This window comes from Myotis brandtii, unplaced genomic scaffold, assembly GCF_000412655.1.
Source record: "Myotis brandtii unplaced genomic scaffold, ASM41265v1 scaffold46, whole genome shotgun sequence".
Taxonomy (NCBI): Eukaryota; Metazoa; Chordata; class Mammalia; order Chiroptera; family Vespertilionidae; genus Myotis; species Myotis brandtii.
In genome coordinates this window covers 5,114,388-5,136,462 of record NW_005367587.1, presented here as the reverse complement: position 1 = coordinate 5,136,462, position 22,075 = coordinate 5,114,388, and the positions used below count along the sequence as shown (strand labels likewise).

The following is a 22,075-nucleotide window of genomic DNA, read 5'->3' as shown; positions in this document are numbered from 1 at the left end:
ATATATACAAAAATTATATAGTAGTATGAAAAGTACAATATTAAAGACATGTTTTATGTGCCAGTGAGTCAGCTCCAACTCCTGGTGAGCCTATGAATTAGTGATGTCCACAGTGCCCTGTACTCAACAATGTTCTATGCCTATGGCTTCTTTTATGGAGTCAGTCCATCTCACATATGGTCTTCTTTTCCTGCTGCCTTACATTTTTCCCAGCATAAAGGCCTAGTTTAGGTGTAATAGTGGCACAGAGTAGAGATGAATTAGTTTTGATTGAGTCAATCAGAGTAAGCTTCGTAGAGGATATTCTTGATCATTTAAAAAGTCGTGAAGGATTTTGTCAGTAAATGTGTATGTGAGGGGTTAGGAGGATCTTTTTGGAGATGAAGCTAGTCTGTTAAGCAGAGGGCCTCATAGGACATACTAAAAATTTTAATATTCTATTGGTAGTGGAGAGGCATTCATTCAAGAGAGTAACATTTTAGAAAGATCAGACTTTCACTTTAGAAAGATCTCTGAAGGAAGGTTGGAGAATTTGGTGAAAGTGGAGTTGAATTTATGGGGATTACTGCAGTAGTTTAGATGAAAAAATAGTAACTGCTTGAACTAAGACAGAGGGGGTTTAGAGAGGAGGGTACAGTTTAGAGAAAGTTTTTTTTTTATATATATATATATCTTTATTGATTTCAGAGAGGAAGGGAGAGGGAAAGAGAGACAGAAACATCAATGATGAGAGAGAATCATTGATTGGCTGCCTCCTACACGTCCCCTACTGGGGATCAAGCCCACAATCTAGGCATGTGCCCTTGACCAGAATCGAACCTGGGACCCTTCAGTCCGCAGGCCGACACTCTACCCGCTGAGCCAAACCAGCCAGGGCTGGAGAAAGTTTTATAAAGTGGAATATGTAAGATTTAGGGAGTGATTGGATGAGGCAGAAGGAAAGTTCTAATATGACTGCCAGGTTTCTGATTCAGGCAGCTAACTGGATGGGACATGAACTAGAGCCAGGACCACAGGAGGAGGAATACAGAGATGTCCAGTAGACAGCTTGATAACATGGGTCTAAAACTCAGCAGTGAGCTCTATGGAGAAAAATTTTTGTTTTCAGCATCTAGAGCAGCAGTTCTCAACCTGTGGGTCGCGACCCCTTTGGGGGTCGAACGACCCTTTCACAGGGGTCGCCTAAGACCATCGGAAAACACATATATAATTACATATTGTTTTTGTGATTAATCACTATGCTTTAATTATGTTCAGTTTGTAACAATGAAATTGGGGGTCACCACAACATGAGGAACTGTATTAAAGGGTCACGGCATTAGGAAGGTTGAGAACCACTGATCTAGAGGATAATGGAAACCATGGCCACATATTAGATCATTGAGGGGGTGTGTGTGAAGGGAGAAGCCAAAGATCCTAGGGTAGAGTTTGGGGGAAGGCTAAAGGTTAAAGGGTAGGTGGAGAAGGAAGCGGGAGGCCTTTATGCTGTATGACACTGAAGGGTAATCACTATTTGAGCTAACCCTAGTTTTCTCTTCCAGGAATGGTAGTGCTATTGGCCTTCCGGTCCCACCTATCACAGCCTTAATCACCCCAGGTCCAGTTCGTCATTGCCAAATTCCTGATTTGCCTGTGGATGGGAGCCTGCTCTTTGAATTTCTCTTTTTCATCTACCTGCTGGTTGCCCTGTTCATTCAGTACATCAACATCTATAAAACAGTGTGGTGGTATCCTTACAATCATCCTGCTTCTTGTACTTCATTGGTAAGTCTTAATCGGCCTTTACGTTCTTCATGTTACTTAGCCAAGAAACTAGTTGGAAAATCTGTGTAGACATTATTTTTCTTAATAATTTTTTTTTCTAATAAAATATTTTCCTGTTAAACCAAGGTTACTTTCAGAAATATAATGTCATAAGATTGTTTGAAATATAAAATATCTGGTTTTGGTCTATGACTGGAGGAAGTAAAAATACAAATGAAAACGCAGAAAACATTAAAATAATTTATTATAATAATACCATGAGAAGGTTTTTATATTTAGCTTTCTCCATACCATGTTATATTTTTTGGAAATTTAAAGTGCCAATATGTTTAAATTCTAGCAGCTCTACCCTTTTAATGACTGTACTAGGATAATGGAAGCTTCTATAACAAATAAGCCCAAAATTTGTATAATTCTCCAAACACATAACAGTCTGAGGCATTTGGCCTAGTTGGCAGGAATAGCACACTTCCCATATGGTCACTCAGGGGACCCAGGCTGATGCTGACAAACATCTTCCAATGAGTGGCTTTCAGGGTGGCTGTGGTCCATCCCTGTCAGCCAGAAAGGGAAAAGAGGAAAGGGAACTATAAAGGAGAGTTTCTTATGGGCCAGGGTTAGTTATATCATTTTCACATGTGTCCTGCAAGGGAGGCTGGAAAATATTCATTGTTACCCTGAATAAAATTGGGTTCTGTTACAAAAATAAAACAGAGAAGAACTATTTCTGCTAAAGTACATGACAGTATCTTGTAGGTTTCTTCTATCTTCTCTCCAGTTATTTAGGAGGGGTGTGATAATCTTGATGCAGAGAATGTTCTCCATAGAAGGATATATAAAATAATGGTAAGGCTAGTCAAGTAAGTGGTTGGTATTGGCAGATTTGGATGGGCAATAGAGATACGCTCTAGGACAGGGGTCCTCAAACTCTTTAAACAGGGGGCCAGTTCACTGTCCCTCAGACCGTTGAAGGGCCGGACTATAGTTTAAAAAAAAAACTATGAACAAATTCCTATGCATACTGCACATACCTTATTTTGAAGTAAAAAAACAAAACGGAACAAATACAGTATTTGTATTTGCATGTGACCCGTGGGCTGTAGTTTGAGGACCCCTGCTCTAGGAGAAAGAAAGCTATTGTCCTGTGTAGTTTATGTATGCGTCTGTGACTTATAAATGAATCAAAAACCTCCCTGGCCCGGTGAACATAGAAAGGAAGGAAATGCAAACGAAAATCTTCAAGATGGCATGGGAAGGGAATAAACATTTTTCTTTTAAATGTTTGTATCAATTGGTTGTTCCTGGAATTAACCATTAAGAATTTTCTTTCCATAGTGACTATCTGCTTACTTAGGTGAAGAAAATTTCAGTTTTTTAAAAAATATATTTTTATTGATTTCAGAAAGGAAGGGAGAGGGAGAGAGATAGAAAACATCAATGATGAGAGAGAATCATTAATTGGCTGCCTCCTGCATACCCCCTACTGAGGATCAAGCCCACAACCCAGGCATGTGCCTTTGACCAGAATTGAACCCAGGACCCTTCAGTCCGCAAGCTGACGCTCTGTCCACTGAGCCAAATAGGCTGGAGCGAGAATTTCAGTTTCTTATACTTAAGTATTGTAATGATTTAATGCCAAATTGAATGCTTCATTTATTTGTTTTTTTGAGTTTTTGTAAAAATTGATTTCAGAGATAAGAAAGGAAAGGGAGAGACAGATAGAAATATCAGTGATGGGAGAGAATCAGATTGGCTGCTTCCTGTATGCTCCCTGCTAGGGATCCAGCCTGCAACTTGGGCATGTGCCCTGACTGGGAATCAAACCTTGACCTCCTGATTCATAGGTTGACGCTCAACTACTGAGTCACACAGGGCGAGCTGTATATTTGATTTTTAATAGTCTTTCCCCACCTGAATTTGAGTTTATTGAATGTAGAAACTATACTTCATCTATCTTTCTTTGACCATGGTGTTATAAAATGAAGAGTTTGGATTAGATGATCTTTAAGGTTTCTTCTCGTTATATAGCTCTATAAACACCTCACTATCCTAACAGTGACATTAGCAAACGCTTATTAAAATATTTACTATGTTCTTTGCAAGTATTATCTCATTTACTCTTTGAATAAATAGGTAGGTATTACTGTATGACTCTGATTTTATGAATGAGTTATAGGAGACCTAGAAATTTTGAAACTGGCTCAGAATCACATAGTGACACAGTGAGTACTCAAATCCAAACCTATCTGCTATGTTTAACTTCCTGTATTTATTCTATATTTACTCTATAAGTACATTATACAATTTCTACTTTGACATTATATGGAAACTTCTCACTTGTTGAATTTTCAGGCTAATAAAAGAGCTTTTCTCTCAGCCACTTTTAAAAGTGTCTTACAAATGTTGCCTTAAAACAAAGGGAACTAGTGTTCTTGTCAATCAGGAAGCTGTTACTATGCTGCTGATTCCAGAATTATGCTTTCTTTGCTCTGACGTAAAGGGTGACCTTTACTTGTCCATCTCCCCACTTTACTCAGTTCTGAATTTAAGTTTTATGTAATACTTGTTTGCAGAAACGAAATCAAATCTAGAAATTCAGCTGCAAGAAAGTCTGAAAATGTTTTTAGCTTTCCAGTCTCTGCTGTAGAGAGGAAGGCACACTTAAACAAGGTTATTGTGTGGTCTGGTTCACTTATCAGCCACATGTGATCCTTCTCCCACAAAGTTCAAAATTTAGTTGTAGAGCTGAGTAACATATGTGTAATAGCAAATAAGATTTTATCCCATTAAACTGAAAGGGTCCTGAATCAGTGAACTGTTCAAAGATAAATGGGCTGTCAGAGACCTAGTTACTACCCATCACTGAAGGTGTGCAAGCATAGAATGTGGCAGCTGACAGGGATTTCTAGAAAGGACTTACACCTCAACTAGTGGTACGTCTCCTTTAAGTTTTCTTCTATTATGCATGCCACACTGAGAAATTTGTCACATTTATATATTAGGTTTCTCTTTTTCCATTTCAAGATCTTAGTATTTATCAAAAAGAAACTGTGAACACCTAAATATGTAAAGTATCATTCTAGCTATCAAGAAACTAGCTAAATGAGTCCTAACCCCAAGAAACATAAAAATAATAAGTAGTATAGTAAATTATTCAGAATAGTTAGGAGTGGAAGACTCTGATTAATCAAATATTTTGGTTTACAGAAAGTTAATCATAAGCAGATGCATTTTTAGCAATTTAGAATATAACCAAATTTGCTTAACATGAAGATCTATTAGGCACTTAAATCTTTTTATATTAAAAAATGTCTTAGATGCACTAGTGTTGCATAAATGGACCCCCAGACATTAGCTAGGGAGTCTAGTAGATTTGCTTGCATTATTTTGGAGGAGTGGGGTGAGCAAGGAAGGATATCAAAACTAAGGGAGGATAGATTGCTTCTGGAGCGGGATGCAGTGAGCTGGGTATTGCTGTGCTCCAGCTCCCCCTCAGTCTGCATCTTGGCCCTCACTACTGCAGTGAGCTTCCTCAGAAGTTTCCCGCCACCCAGGTCGGCTGATACCAGATACCAACGAGGTGCTGAACGGGAAGGGCTTGGGCACCGGCACTCAGCACTCTTTACATCGCTGAGAGCCACTTGTCTTGGTTAGATGGCTCTGGATTGGGGTTCTCACTGGAATACCCCACCATTAGTTTACATGCAGTGTCCAGGGAACTAAATGCCTATCCATGAGAGCATTTATATGTTATGGTGAATGCCAAATTTGAAGAAGAATCAAAAGAATCTGTTACTGATGAAGAAGAGGAAGACAGTGAAGAGGATGTTGAACCTATTGCTGAATTAGATTTGTGTCTAGTGGTAAATCAGCATTGGAGGCAGTGTTCACTGCAATGTGTGAATGCCAGGCTTTGCATCCAGATCCCGAGGATGAAGATTCAGATGATTATGATGGAGAAGAATATGATGTGGAAGCACATGAACAAGGGCAGGGGGACATCCCTACATTTTACACCTGTGAAGAGGATTATCCCATTTAATAGCCAAAGGCCAGGCCACATTGGAGAGATTAGAAGGAATGCTTTCTCAGTCTGTGAGCAGCCAGTATAACATGGCTGGAGTCCAGACAGAAGATTCAGTAAGAGATTATGAAGATGGGATGGAGGTAGACACTACACCCACGTTGCTGGACAGTGTGAGGATGCAGATGTTGATCACTGAAAATGATTTTATGTTGCTTTGGGATTCTCATAACTGTAGGAGAGAACTTGGTGCCTTTTCCTCTGCGGAGTGGGTGTTGATGAAAATATTTTTCCTTCTCCGAAACTTCCTGAACCAGTTCTTTCTTGAGACAGACTATATGAGACAACAAGTTGTCACCAGCAGAAGAAACTATGACCTTTATTAACCAAGGTGAATTTACTTAACCAAGAGGGTATTTGTAGTTTATCTTTTATCCCCAAATTTTCTGTGTCTAGGTACCTTCTGAGTAGGCCTATAATTCCTGCCTTCAGTGTATGTATCTTCCGTAACCTAGCAGGGGTATGTGGTGAAAATGCACGGGCACTTAGGTGTTGGTAGACGGGATGGAAGAGAGGCTGAATCTAAGATAGACCCTTTAGGGCCTAAGGATACCCTTACCCTTAAAAAAGGACAAAGATCTCAGATGAATCTGGCCTCTGCTCATTCTCCACAGGGGTAAGGATCTTTTTACTATTGGGACCCAGATTAATTCATTCAGGCATCTCTAGGGAGCCTTTTTGGAAACATCCCAGCCACACATACTAACACAAGTGCTTCTTCTGACTAGCTTTTGCTCCTTTCACCATGTTTCACCAGTCTGTTCTATTATAGCTTCTTAGGTTATGTTATATCCTTTAATTTCTAGCCTCTTCATTCAGTTTCTGTAGCAGAACACATGAAATTGGGATGAAGTCTTCAAAGTACTCCACATGATAATTGTTTTGTCTTTGTAATAGTTTAACAAATCTAGGTTTTCTATGTTCAAACAAACAAACAAACAAACAACTAAGGGAGGATAAATATTATTAGAATCCAAAATACTAAGAAGGAAAAAGAGATGATCTGAAGAATGTACAGTAAGCCACTCTCTTGACATCCTGGCTGCTCTGCCTTTAAAATATATCCCAAATCTGTCCACTCCATCTCCATTGCTACTGACCCTCTTCAACCCATAATCATTTTTCACCTGAATCAAAAGCAATAGCTTCTTAATTGATTTTGCCCCACTATAATATATTCACCACAGAGCAATCAGTGTGAGCATTTTAAAATACAAATAGAATCATGGCACTCTTTGCTGGAACATTTCTTTTATTAATTTTTATTGATTTCAGAGAGGAAGGGTGAGGGAGAGAGAGATGGAAACATCAATGATGAGAGAGAATCATTGATCGGCTGCCTCCTGCACACCCCCTACTGGGGATCGAGCTCACAACCTGGGCATGTGCCCTTGACCGGAATCAAACCTGGGACCCTTTAGTCCATAGGCTGATGCTCTATCCACTGAGCCAAACCGGCGAGGGCCTAAACACTTCTATGACTTCCCATTAGGGGAAAAAATGAGGATTAACAAAAAGCAAACAACAAAAAAAGGTACAAATTGGTAGTCACAAAATAATCATGGGGATATAAAGTAGAGCACAGGGAATATAGTCAATTATATTGTAACAATTATGTACGGTCCCATGGGATCCTTGAAATATCTGGGGACCACTTTATTGTAAAGTATATGATTATCTAACCACTATACTGTACACCTGGAACCAGTACAAAATTTTATTAAAGGTAATATTAGAGCACCAGCAATGACAAGATCTGGGGGCAGAGATTCAGGTGAGAAATGAACATGGATTGAAAAGAGGGTCAGTAGCAGTGGAGATGGAGTGGACAGATTTGGGATACATTTTAAAGAAAAAAGTAATCACAAAGGCCCTATGGCAGGAAAATATATGCCTGGTGTGCTTGAAATCAGCAAGAAGGCTGAAATGAGCTGGTGCTCTTTTGTCATTTAGCTCTCAGCCCAAAATGCGACCTTCTCAGAGTTATTCTCCTCAACCACCAATTTAAATTGGCTCTGTACCTCCCTTCCCAGTCATTATATTTTTTAATTTTAATTTTTTTAAGTACAGTTTACCTTTAATATTATTTTGTACTGGTTTCAGGTGTACGGTATGGTGGTTAGATAATCATATACTTTACAGAGTGGTCCCTGGATATTTCAAGGACCCACCTGGGGCCATACATAGTTATTACAGTATTATTGAGTATATTCCCTGAGCTCTGCTTTACATCCCCGTGATTATTCTGTGACTACCAATTTGTACTTTTTTGTGTATTTGTTTATCCTCATCTGAGGATATTTTTTCCATTGATTTTTAGAGAGAGTGTAAGGGAGGGAGGGAAGAAGAGAGAGAGAAACTTCAATGTGATAGAGAGACATCGATTGATTTTCTCCTGCATGTGCCCCAGCAGGGGCTGGGGATCGAACCTGTAATCCAGGTAGTGTCCTTAACTAGGAATTGACCTGCGACCCTTTGGTGAGCGGACATTCTAACCACTGAGCAACACTGGTCAGGGCCAGTTTGTACTTCTTAATCCCTTCACCTTTTTCACCCATCTCCCAACTCCCCTGTCACCAGTCATCATTTATCACTTTTATTTCTTACCAGCATTTGTAACTATTTGAAATGATTTTGCTTCTTAGCTTGTTTATTGTCATTGCCCTTCCCCCTTAAATAAATTTATTAAATATATGGGTTTAGCTGCTGTATCATGCTGGCTAAAACAGAATAGAAGCTTAATTCTCTAATAAATAAAAATTAGGTAGGTGACATAAGGCCAGTGTGACAATTCTTTGTTTCTTTTGTTCTGCCACCCCCAACATGCTTCTTCCAAACATGATCCAAGGTAGCTGTTCCAACTCTGTCATCACATCTGGCCAGCAGGAAGGAGGAAAGGAAAAAGACACGGCTTTCTTTAAGAGCACAGCCGGGAAGCAGTACACATCATTTTCCATCACATCCCTTAGCAACAAGTGGTTTTTCAAGGGAGACTGGGAAATGAACCTTTAGTTAGGTAAGAGTCAGTGCCCAGTTAAATTCTGTGATGGCATAAGAGACACCTAGTAATCTGCTATCCCCTTGCCCTCTCACATCACAGTAAAAAGTAGGATCCAGGAAAGCAGGAACCTTGTCTGTCAATCTTCAGCACTATCCTCAGTTTCAAGAAGAGTACTTAGCACATTGTGGGTGCCCAGTACATATTTATTGAAAGAATTAATTGAGAAATTGAACTTTTCCTTCTGGAAGAAGAACTGTGGAAACCTACAGACTTTGACTATCAAAATGAAGATTCTGTTTGTTGCTACTGACTTTTCATTTTGTTTATTATTACAGTGATGTTTACAGACTTAGAACTAGAAGGAATCATGTATAGCGTCTAGGTCAGTGATGGCGAACCTCTGACACGCGAACTCATTTTTTTTTGGTTGATTTTTCTTTGTTAAATGGCATTTAAATAAATAAAATAAATATCAAAAATATAAGTCTTTGTTTTACTATGGTTGCAAATATCAAAAAATTTCTATATGTGACACGGCACCAAAGTTAAGTTAGGATTTTTCAAAATGCTGACACACCGAGCTCAAAAGGTTCGCCATCACTGATCTAGGTAATACTATCGTTTTATAGGAAGAAGAAATCAAATACAGTGGGGCCTTGACTTACGAGTGTCCCGACTAATGAGTTTTTCGAGATACGAGCCATCTCTCGGCCGATTTTTTGCTTTGAGTTGCGAGCTAAAATTTGGGTTACAAGCCAGCTTCAGATACCCCACCGCTAGTTGGCGCAGTGAACATCACAGTGAACGCCACAACATCAGCCCAGCATCACGTGTCTCACTTGTTCACTTTTTGATTTGACATACGAGTAATTTGAGTTACGAACTCCATCACGGAACGAGTTAAACTCGTAAGTCAAGGCCCGACTGTATAAAACATGTTTCTAAATCAAAGTAAGAAGAAAAACTAATGAATGTAATTGATGTACCAGTGAGTAGGGAGTTTAGGTTAGTAGATGCTCAATTAGATCAACATAAGCTCTTAGATCAAAAGAGACCAACAGCAGTAACCCCAAAAGATTGGTAATTCTGATTCATTAAATTTGTCACTCATTAATATGGCATTTTAGATAAATTATTCTTGCCATGATTCTGCAGGTTATCACTTGTTAACCCAAAACTGTAATCTTTTCCTTTTAATACAATAAACTTTCAAGAAAGGAGAGGAATACATTCGAGATAGTTTAAATAGTGTTTGAAAAGTTAAAGCATCTTGTCATAGAAAGAAGTAGAAGATAGGTAGTCTCTTCATGCTCTCTCAAATTCCTGTGGTCTGTAAGTGTAAGGTGATGTAAGGAAGATCTTTTGAGGAGACAAACCTCTTCATATAACAATTCCAAGGATACAGATATTTCTTTCTGATGAAGTTACTTGTTTCTCTTATAGAATTTTCATCTCATTGATTACCACTTGGCAGCATTCATCACAGTGATGCTTGCAAGGAGGCTGGTATGGGCCCTCATTTCAGAGGTAACAGTTCATTCATTATATTCTATCACTTATAGCTAGAGTTAGTTACTAGAATGGGTTCAGATTGAAAACATGAAATGTCCAAGTATAATCTAAATATAATTATAAATTTATTTTACTCCCATGTGAATTGTGTTGGTTCTTTTTAAAAGTTTTTCCTATAATATATTTAAAAGTCAAGTGTGATATAACTCGAAAGAACTGTTAGAAATCTCATTTGTCCAGTAGGAGTTCATTTCTAGCTTCCAAATTCTTCAGTAAAATACAGTCTTTCTAATTTTTAAAAAAATATATATTTTATTGATTTTTTACAGAGAGGAAGGGAAAGGGATAGAGAGTTAGAAACATTGATGAGAGAGAAACATCGATCAGCTGCCTCCTGCACACCCTTTACCGGGGATGTGCCGGCAACTAAGGTACATGCCTTGACCGGAATCGAACCTGGGACCCTTCAGTCCCCAGGCCGATGCTCTATCCAGTGAGCCAAATCGGTCAGGGCTACAGTCTTTCTAATTTTAATAGTTACAGTAAAATTGGATGAATTTTAGATAACTATTGATATGAAGTTTTATGTAAATAAATAGTTGTATCTAAAACATTGTTTCAAGTAACATTCACTTGAAATTATGTTAATGCCATTTGTAGAGTTGCTAGCCAGAAGCATTTGTTTCAGTTAATTAAAATTTGGAATTTAAAAATAACATCCAAATTGGCATAAGAGTAATCTTGAAGAATAGAATCTAAGTTTAGTGGTCAATGGAGGAAAGAATTGGGACATTATTAATGTGATCTTTTTAAAAATTAAAAATTGTTAATAGAATTGGCCATTGTTATAATTTTTTATGTATTTGTAAACCCCAATGGGGGGAAGGGGATAAATGTGTTTTCTTAAGATTTTTTAATCTTGTGCCCTGTAAATGATTACAAAAAAAAAAAATTAACTTAGTTAAAGAGGCTAATAATTTTAATCCTGGAGTTCATAATTCATTGTGAAATTTTGAATAGTTACTATAATCACAGATAACCAAGGCAACTTCTTCTTCTAAAGCATACATGGGAAGTTTTTGTGTCTATAAGCGCTAATTTTCAGGAACCTTATTTCTACAAACACAAGAGTAAGTGCAGATATTAAATCATGTAAAAATCATTTAAATTAGACTGAAAAATTGGTAGTAGGATCATCTGTTTTTCACAGTGGGAAAGGCAGTTTATAACCTTTTCTTCCAAGTTCTTTATTTAGGTTATGAAAATAGATGTTTACTTTTGGATATGTTGAGAAACTATGTTCTTTCCTTAGAGGAACTCAGTGGAGAGTTATGACTACATCTATTAAAACAGGCAGGGAGTGATTTTGTTTCATCTCCTCAGTTACTTAAAAATGGTACTTGTGTATGTCAAATTAGTATGTCCAGTTAGTGTGTAAACCCTTCCCAACTGGGGATCTACCTTGGAGCTACAAAAATTACAACTTGAAGTACTCTGAAATACTCTATTTTTTCTTTTGCTAATTGCTTCACAATAGTTTTAACAGCTTTTGCGTAAGCTTAGCTGGAGAGTGCATTAGCTGTTTGTTAAAGAACCTGTAATTCTTACTGAGAAAATATTTAAGCTAATTTTAAGCAGATTTCTAGTCAGATTTAAATCTGTACCTTAGTTTCCATTTGAAAGGGAATATTAAATAATTATGGTATATCAACATAATGGAATAAATAGCATGCAGCTATTAAAATGATGAAAATGTCATCACTTACTGACCCATAAGATACTAAGTGAAAAAAGCAAAGTACATAAGACAGGTGAAAAGAGTATATATTGCCTTATATATGAGTAAATTATCTCTAGAAGGACATATAACTAATAATGGCCTGCCTACTTGGTGACTGAGAGACAAGACCAGTAGGAGGGAAACTTCACTAAAAATACTGTTAAACATTTTGTATTTTGAGCAATGTGAATTGAATATTTTATCTATTCAGAAGTTTAAGAGCTATATAGTGATTCTCTTTCTAAAATACTTAAATTTGATGGATAATACCCCTCTTAAATCATCTTTCCTTCCTTCTATTAAAATATGTTTGCCTTTTGTTTTGCTTATATCACAGAAAGGACCCCTACTCTGAGAAAGACCAATCATTTTTAAGGAGAGGCTGGAGGTAATTAATTCAGAAAGCTAAACACTGTTCTGGGAGGAATACCTCTCCAACTAGATAGACTGTTCATTCACCTCCACGCCCACCCTACTTCTCTGCTTGCTCCACAAGACCAAAAGTTATTTACTGTTCTTTCACCAACCTGAGCAACTCTCTTTTTAAAAAGTTGTTTTTCTACATAGAAGAATAGTACATTTTATTGAAGAAAACTTGGAAAACACTAAAATATTAAGCAGAACATTTAAAACGATTACAATGCCATTATTAAGAGAACCACATTTTGATATATTTCCTTCTAATTTTTATATGCATATAGAGGAGATATATATATATATGTATGTATATATATATATATATGTGTGTATGTATGTATGTATATATATGTATGTATTTGGGGGGGCATTATCTGTATATTGTGCGGCTATTTGGGACATTATCTGTATATAGTTTTAAATCCTGTATTCCTGACGTAACATAGTATAAGGAATATTTTCTACTTCTTACTTGACTAATTCTTGCTTATTCTTTAGATCTCAGCTGAAATGTCACTTCCTCAGGTAGCCTTCCCTAGGTTAGGGTCTCCTGTTATTTGTTCTCCACAGCAGCCTACTCTTTTCCTATAGCACTACTTGTCACAACTGTAAAAATAATTACTTCTGTAAATGTGAGTTTAATACGTGTCTGTTTTGGTTGATCAGCCTCATGCAGAGGTCTTGGTTACCACTGTGTCCCAGGACCTGGTATATCTGAAATAGGCAAAAATTATATCTGAGCTCTGCTGTTCTGGTGACATTGAGCAGAGGAGCCTTTTTTTTTAAATTGTAAACTTTTGAGAAAGGCAGCGGAGTAATTCCAGTGGCTTAAATATCTTCCCTAGGCTTTGAAACATGGGGTACATTGGCATGAGGTGTATCAGAGGAGTTACATACAGCTATTTACCCTGCTCTGGCTGAGAACAGCTGGAGACTTTCTTACAGTTTGAGATGTGAGCAGTTCATTATGGTATTAATTCAACTGTTTCTTTGCATTTGTAAGGAACTATGTAAATAGTATATATTGCATATATATTATATATGCTATGTAGTGTGTTGGGTAAAATAAGAAATGGGTATGTAATAGAAATCTGAAAAGCTCCTTATCCCCTCCCATATGTTATTGAATCCAGATAATTTTTTCCCCCATTTATGGGTTTTGATTCTGCTGTTTTAGAGGTTATAGGAATCGACCATTTTCTCCTGCATTTTGCTCATTCTCTTCTTCCTAGTCCACTTTGAAAGAAAATGGCATTGCAGAGCTTCATGTTTAGACTAATATGTTTCTTATTATAGTTAATCAGTTTTAAAGATTTGGGATTAAAGGGAAAATGTTTGAACAGCTGTGATATAAGGTGATTATGCCTTATTTCCATGTTTACAAAAGTCAGAAAAGAAACTTTTGTTTATATAGGAATTTGTCAAAGAAGATATTTTTTGAAGCTTCAGTAATTTATTAAACATTATTTAGGAAACAGAATGGGGGAAGGAGTCAAAGAAAAATGGAAACTTACTACTGTTGAGGTCATTATAATCTAGTCTGGAGTCAGATAAATTAATATCTTTATGTACATAGAAGTCCCTTGGTGGGTTATTAAAATACAGGTTCCTTGACTTGTGGTTTTGGTCCCTATATCTGATGAGGGAAGTCAATAGGAATTAGCATGTTCAGTAAGCAACCCAAGTGATTCTGATGAATATAGCTCATGGACTGTACTTTGGGAAATCCCAATGTAAATAAATTAGATAATATCATAAGAACTTAAAGAAGGTCTCTATGAGGCACTATGGGAACAGTTAACTGCCTGGAGATGTCTTAATCTTCAAGAATGAGGAAGATAGGTGTGGTGGTACAGTTTTTCTTCTTTTCCCTCTCTCTCTCTCTCTCTCTCTCTCTCTCTCTCTCTCTCTTTCTTTCTGGCACAGTTTAACTTCCACTAAATCTACCAAGTTCTTATTTGAGTCACATTGTTTTTGTATAAGGTGATTTATAAAATGTTCCTTTTGGTGCTTCCAACTTGTAGGCCACTAAGGCGGGTGCAGCATCTATGATTCACTACATGGTTCTGATATCAGCTCGCTTGGTGCTGCTCACTTTGTGTGGATGGGTGCTTTGTTGGACGCTCGTCAATCTCTTCCGAAGCCATTCAGTCCTCAATCTCCTTTTCCTTGGCTACCCGTGAGTACTCCAGTTTTTCCATTTTATTAGTAAGTCTTTTAAGAAATGATTTGGGTCATGCAGATGACAGTATATAAAGAGAGTATAAAAGAGAGAAAAATGAAATTCTTCAAATATAAACCAGGAAATACTGGAAAAATCAGTGAGTAGGGTGACCTTATAATTTATTTTCTAAACTGGGATACAATTAGATATAAACTAGGACTGCCCCAGGAAGCCTGAGGAGTATAGCTCTCTGACCAATAGAGAATATGTTTTAATTTACTCTGGTCACCAAATAAAGTACTGGCTATATTGGCATAAGTGATGACTAATGTTAGTTGAATAAACTGGCTAAAGCAGTCTTACCATTTTGGTCAAATTACTTTGAACTTGGGGTTCATGTTACAATGTATGCCATATTGAAGCCCTATAAACTTATGTACTTTTTTTGACCAACATCTTATTATAAAACAAAATGTCAGCATATGCATATCAATAACTAGAGTTTGATATTTGGTTACAGTCTTTTTTTTTTTTTAAGTAGAATTCATATACAATAAAATTCACAAATCTTATGTACAGTTACGAGCTTTAATAAATACCTGTGTAGCCCTAACTGGTTTGGCTCAGTGGATAGAGCGTTGGCCTGTGGACTGAAGGGTCCCGGGTTCGATTCCGGTCAAGGGCATGTACCTTGGCTATGGGCACATCCCCAGTAGGGGTTGTGCAGGAGGCAGATGATCGATGTTTCTCTCTCATCCATGTTTCTAACTCTCTATCCCTCTCCTTTCCTCTCTGTAAAAAAACAATAAAATATATTTTTATAAACAAATAAATAAATACCTGTGTAATTCAAACTACTATCTCAATATAGAACATCATTACTCTGAAGGTTCCTTTATTCCCCCTTCCAATCAAGCCCTACCCCCTGGTTCTCAGAGGCATCCATTGTTTTGATTTATTTCTACTATAGATTAGTTTGCCTGTTCTGAATTTCTTATAAAAGGAATCATACAGTATGTACACTTTTGTGTAAGGTATCTTTTACTCAGCATATTGTTTTTCAGATTCATCCATGTGATTTTATGTGTCAGTAGCATTTCATTGTGTGAATATACCACAGTTTGTTTATTTTCTTATTTTTGGATGCCTGGGTTGTTTCCAGTTTGGGATTCTTATTAAAAATAAAACTGTTATGCACATTCTTATACAAGTCTTTTTTCTAAAGATATATTTTCATTCTCTTGGGAGAAATTTCTAGGTGTGGCATTGCTAGGCCATAAGATAAGATTATATTAAGTTTTATAAGAACCTACCAGACCTTTTCTCAAAGAAGTTGTATCATTTTATCCTCCTACCAATTTTTACTAGTAAGAGTTCTGGTTGCTCCACATTTTTGTCAACATTGATGTTTTCTGTTTTTTTAAATTTTTGCCTTTATGAAGGGTGTATAATGGTATCTTATTATGCTTATTAAACTAACTACTTTGCATAATACTAGCTAATACTTTCTTCATTGGATGTTAGTAGATAGCAAACATTTATTGAGCTCTTTTTATATGCTAAATGCTAGGGTAAGTGTTTATAAACATCACCTCATGAAAACATCACAGTAACTCAGGAGGTAGTGTATTAAGTCTGCTGTAACAGATTCAAAATATCACTAGCTTAAAAAGGTTAGAAATGTGTTCCTCTCTCCTGTACAGTATGTGTGTAAGTGATCTTGGATAGCTGTGGCAGCTCCATGGTGTCTAAGGCTCCTGCTATTTTTAGTAAGTCAGGTGTATCTCAACTAAAAATTCTGTTGCTATAAAGAACGGGAGAACAGTAGCTGTTGGCAGACAATTAGCAGTCTTTGCCAAAGGTAAAGACAGATTAAGAGATTTAAAAACTTACCCCTGGTCAGACAGTTAGTGAGAAAGTCTCAGGTCCTTTTTATTCCAGAGCCCTTGTTAACCATTACATTCTCTGTATTCAGTAGTTCAAAGTGTGGTTCCTAGAACAGCAACATCAACATCTCCTGGAAGTTTGCTAGAAATAGAAATTTTCAGAATCTACCCCAAATCTACTGAAACAGAAACTCTAGAACAGTGGTTCTCAACCTGTGGGTTGCGACCCCTTTGGGGGTTGAATGACCCTTTCACAGGGGTCGCCTAAGACCATATATAATTACATATTGTTTTTGTGATTAATCACTATGCTTTAATTATGTTCAATTTTTAACAATGAAAATACATCCTGCATATCAGATACTTACATTACGATTCATAACAGTAGCAAAATTATAGTTATGAAGTAGCAACGAAAATAATTTTATGGTTGGGGGTCACCACAACATGAGGAACTGTATTAAAGGGTCGCAACATTAGGAAGGTTGAGAATCACTGCTCTAGAAAGTAGGGCCAAGCAATTTGTCTTTTAACATGACCTCCAGATTATTCTGATACTTGTTCAAGTTTAAGAATCATTGCTTTATACCATTTATGGGTCTTAAGTGTAAGCATGAATTTATATGGGTAGTCACATAGTATAAAATCAAGGCATAATCAGATTGTTTGGGCAAGGATGGCAAGAATGGGCTTTGTATTGATTGTACTGTGGGTAGGTCTAATTATATTGTGTAAACAATTATAAATCTGTTTCTATATGTGTAGATTAACATTGTAGGTGCTTTGAGTTGAAAACAGATAATTACTATATTTACCAACAACAGCTGGTTGAATCGGTTAGAACAGTGGTTCTCAACCTTCTGGCTCTTTGTTAGAACAGTTCCTCATGTTGTGACCCAACCATAAAATTATTTTCGTTGCTACTTCATAACTGTAATGTTGCTACTGTTATGAATCGTAATGTAAATATCTGATATGCAGGATGGTCTTAGGCGACCCCTGTGAAAGGGTGGTTTGACCGCCAAAGGGGTTGCGACCCACAGGTTGAGAACCACTGAGTTAGAAGATTAACTATATCTGATTTGAAAGGCTAATTATGAGTATATCAAGGAATACTTTGTTCAAGTTTAATAGGATTACCATTACCAAAATGGCTAGCACGCCTTTTCATTTCAATTTAGGTATATAAAGAAGCTCCCTTATTCTTGAAAGCTCTCCACACCCCTGTAAAACAATGAAATAGTCTTGTAATTTAAACAAATTTTAGGTTGAAATATATTTACCTTCTTTACTTTTCAAAAGTTGTATAACTTTTATCTAACTTCAGTTTAAAAATTAAGTATGAGAAATTTAAAATACTAGGCAGTGGCATTAACTACATCTTTATTGTTTGTTTATAGGTTAAAAAAGAAAGGAATTATTTTCTGCCTCAAAAAAAAAATGTGATTCTCAAATCGCTTCTCAGTTTACGATAAGTTAGTCCAAAGACTTACAGTTTTAGCGCGTACATTTATCTTGAATCTGTCCCCTGTTGTTAATCTCTGCTATTACATTCTAAACTTCCACCTAGTCTTCTGGTAACCCATTTTCCCCTCCTCTACTCCATTTTTCATTGTAGCTAGAATGATTTTCAAAATGGAAGTTGAATCATTTTATTAACCCTCTTTAAAAGTTCTTTAATGAATAATTTCCTTTATCTTACAGAGTGCTCCCTGGTCTAAACCTTTGATGCTAAATTTCCACTTTCTTTCTATCCTGTATCAGTTGTCTATTGCCACATAATGCTGTAACAAACCACAAAACCAAGGTAGCATGCTACAATATGTATTTACTCTGCATGTGCTGGGGTCAGCTGGAAGTCAGGAGGCTTTCCTGATCTTAGCTAGTATTAGTCACATGTAGGATTGACTGGCTGTCTGTTTAGGTAATTAGACAACTCAGCTCGGAAGTGGGGAACCTGATTGGCCCTGATCGCTGGCCAGGCCTAGGGACCCTACCTATGCATGAATTCCATGCACCAGGCCTCTAGTTACTTAATAAGGACTGAGGGACGTATTTTTAAAAAATTTTAAGGGACCAAACTTTGGAATAACTATAAGAAGTTAAGAAAAAGATTCAGTTCTTTAACCAAGTAATTCTGCTTATAGAAATTTATCATACTTGTGGAATTTTTAAATTATTTTATCAAATAGTTACTGAGTGCCTAGTATGATTCAGCCACAACTCTAGGCATCAAGGATACAGCAGTGGATTAAGCAGACTAAAATCTCTGGTTCATGGAGTTTACATTGTAGTGAAAGAAATATAGACCAAAGGGGAAAAAAACCCCACCAAATAATAAACATGTAAAATATATGGAGTGGTAAGTTCTATGGAGAAAAATAACCTGGCAAGGGGAATTAGGAGTGCCTGTGGGAGTGGGTGGGTGATGTAGTGGAGAGGCAGGGAACTCCTGAGTAGGAAAGAAAACTCTGTGAAGGGCAAGCTATTCGAAAATTACCAGATGTGCACAAAGATCTGTGTAGGAAAGTGCTTATCCCATTGATATTTATGGTAGTGGGAAATAAGAAACAGCGTAGGTTTCCAGAAAGAGAGAAATGGGTAAAGTATAGTACAACTATATGAAAATACTATAGTATCTTTAAAAATTGCTACAGAAAAGTACTTAATGACAGAAAATGCTCAATACACCCAAAGTTAAAACAGCAGGATATAAAAGTTCATACTGTATGATGCTAAACACAGAAAAAAGTATAAAGTCTGTGCACCTAATTATAAAAATGATTATTTTTAGGTGATTAATATTTTGTCATTCTGATTTTCTGTAGTTTTCTTTTATCTACAATGAATATACATTGCCTTTGTGGGAAGAAATGAGTTAAAGAGCTTCCCAAATAATGAATTTTTCATCAGCAAAATTCCCGATATATTAAGTTCACTCTGGTGGATCATGACTGTTTTACTAACATAGTTATGAGATCTATGTGAGGTGGCATCTGTGGCCTCATTTTCATGTTCACCTTTTTCTGCAGGTTTGGTGTTTATGTTCCTCTCTGCTGTTTCCACCAAGATAGTAGAGCTCATCTTCTTCTCACAGACTATAACTACGTGGTTCAGCACCAGGCAGTAGAGGAAAGTGCCTCAACTGTGGGTGGCTTGGCCAAATCCAAAGACTTCCTCTCCTTATTGCTGGAGTCTCTCAAAGAACAATTTAATAATGCCACACCCATCCCCACCCACAGCTGCCCTTTATCTCCAGACCTCATTCGCAATGAAGTAGAATGTCTGAAAGCAGATTTCAACCACAGAATCAAGGAAGTTCTCTTCAACTCCCTCTTCAGTGCCTACTATGTTGCATTTCTCCCCCTGTGTTTTGTGAAGGTAAGTGGTTATATGTGCTTCCTCGATTTGTGTGTGAATGACATAAACTGGGTATTTCTTATTTAATCCCCCTTTTCTCTGTCTCCCCCTTGGCAGCCTGGATGGTGGAGTTCGGCTGCATCTGGAGTGCACTAATACCGCTCCTGGTTGGCGGATAGGTATTTCCATATATGTGATGCACCCGTGGTGGTCCCTTCTTTTTTTCTCCCCCCCCCCTTTTTTTAAAGTTTTTTTCCTTTCAGTTTCCCGGGAGAATAAAACTTGTACTTACAATAGTATTAGTATGTAGTAGTTTAAAAGAGGACCAAGGTTCAATAAAATTTAGCCTACTGTGATTGATCTTAACATGGTTATCAGGAGTTTCTTTGATTTTAATCTAACCTCTATCTAAACTTCAATTTACTTCAGTAGAAAAGAAAAATGGTCTGGATGTCACTGGGCCCAAAATCCTTTGGCACATTTTAGTGCCTTTCCTTCACTTGTTGAGAAGCACATCTGCAGCCGGAGTGGTCATTCTCAGAGAGCTCTCACTTCTTCCAGAAAGGAAGCACTTAAGATACAATTGCCTCTCCCTCCCAGCCCTAACTCACACAGTCAGAAAGTCAGGTTGAAGGATTTTGGAGGAGCCTGCTCTTGAACTTTCTGCACGGACAGCAGACAACCAGTGCATGTGTGACTCAGTGTGGCATTTGTCTGCAGGGCATATGTACACACACCCATCTCTGCCTTCTTGTTCACTGGTACATGGGTCATTTCTCTCTCTTCTAATCTCTTCCAGAGTACCCAGTACTATGACATGCGCTGGTCGTGCGAGCACCTCATTATGGTATGGATCAATGCTTTTGTCATGCTTACCACACAGCTGCTGCCATCCAAATACTGCGATTTGCTACATAAATCAGCTGCTCATCTGGGCAAGTGGCAGAAGCTTGAACATGGGTCCTACAGCAATGCTCCACAGCACATGTGAGTAGGCCAGAGGGTAAAACCATATAACACCTTTCTACATGCTGCTGGTCATGTTTATTTGCTTTGTATGTCATTCTTGTTCTTGGCTTTGAACATTTAATTTTTAGTTTTTGTCTACATGGATGCTTGTCATCACTCTAAACTGAACACAGGGGACATTAACTCATTTCCACCACCATCCTTAGTCCCTTCTTAAATGCCTCCTACCTTTGAACTGCCCAATCACTCTAGAGTGTCTAATTTGTTTCCCAAGCTATAATCTTGGAGTTTTCTTTCAGTCTTAACCCTTTGCCCAAATTCAGAGTCATGATATATTTTTAATTCTCTTTAAAAGACTATAAGATCATCTTTTCATCTTCATTGCCACAGCTAAACAGGTGCTAGCTAATCATCTCACGCTTAGGTAGCTGGAATTTCCTTCTCTCATCTTTTCTTTCTAATAAATGCAAGTTTGTATTTTTTCTGTACTTTTAATTAATTTTTTTCTTTCCAAACTTGCTAATGAATATTTCCCTCCTTTTCCAGTATTTAATGAAAACTGCCTCCAATTGATTTCTCTCTGAGTATTCTTTTCATTGTGTCCCCTTGTCAGTCATTTCTCTGCATGGTTCCTCTGACCCAAAATGGCTAACTTTATAACCCTTTGTTCTCTCACTAATGAGCCTTCATCATGCCTTTCTCTCAGATCTGGACCATCTTCATCTTCCTCCCTTTTTATAATTTGAACATTTCACAATTTCATCACCTAGAAATTCTTCCCTAATTAAGTGGGACAGATTGAGGTGACCTTCCCTTCCCCTCCCCCCTTCACAGTCCTCCCTTCAATTATCTGCCTTGATGTCTGATACAGATTAGCACAGGCCTTCAAGCCCAGGAACTGAAAGAGATTGGGCCAGGCTGAGAGAAACCCGACTGTGGGCAAAGGACAAATTTCAATAAAAATTGAAAATACAATCCACAGTACTAGTACTGTACATCTTCAGGCTCCTGATGGCACATGGCCATGAGGTGTATCGTCACTTTAATGCTGGTAAGTGTGAGCAAGGCTGACGGAACATTTTCTGAACTGGGAAAGCTTCAGGGTGCTAGAATTTTTTTAACATATCTAAAATGCTGT

General features: G+C 37.4%; 1 protein-coding gene and 1 pseudogene across 3 annotated transcripts in view; both read left to right on the top strand.

Annotated features, from left to right (window-relative positions):
- Positions 1 to 22,075, top strand: part of TMEM39A (transmembrane protein 39A) — a 33,614-nt gene that overhangs the window by 7,542 nt on the left and 3,997 nt on the right. For 2 of the 3 annotated variants that reach the window (XM_005875329.2, XM_014546971.1), the window contains exons 3-7: positions 1,542 to 1,764; positions 10,293 to 10,376; positions 14,583 to 14,737; positions 19,641 to 19,989; positions 20,768 to 20,955. In XM_005875329.2, the coding sequence (XP_005875391.1) occupies positions 1,542 to 1,764; positions 10,293 to 10,376; positions 14,583 to 14,737; positions 19,641 to 19,989; positions 20,768 to 20,955 (999 nt within the window). The remainder of the gene's footprint in view (positions 1 to 1,541; positions 1,765 to 10,292; positions 10,377 to 14,582; positions 14,738 to 19,640; positions 19,990 to 20,767; positions 20,956 to 22,075) is intronic. The other variant, XM_005875330.2, reaches the window with a different exon arrangement.
- LOC106727652 overlaps positions 4,067 to 22,075 on the top strand; it is a 30,620-nt pseudogene continuing 12,611 nt past the window's right edge.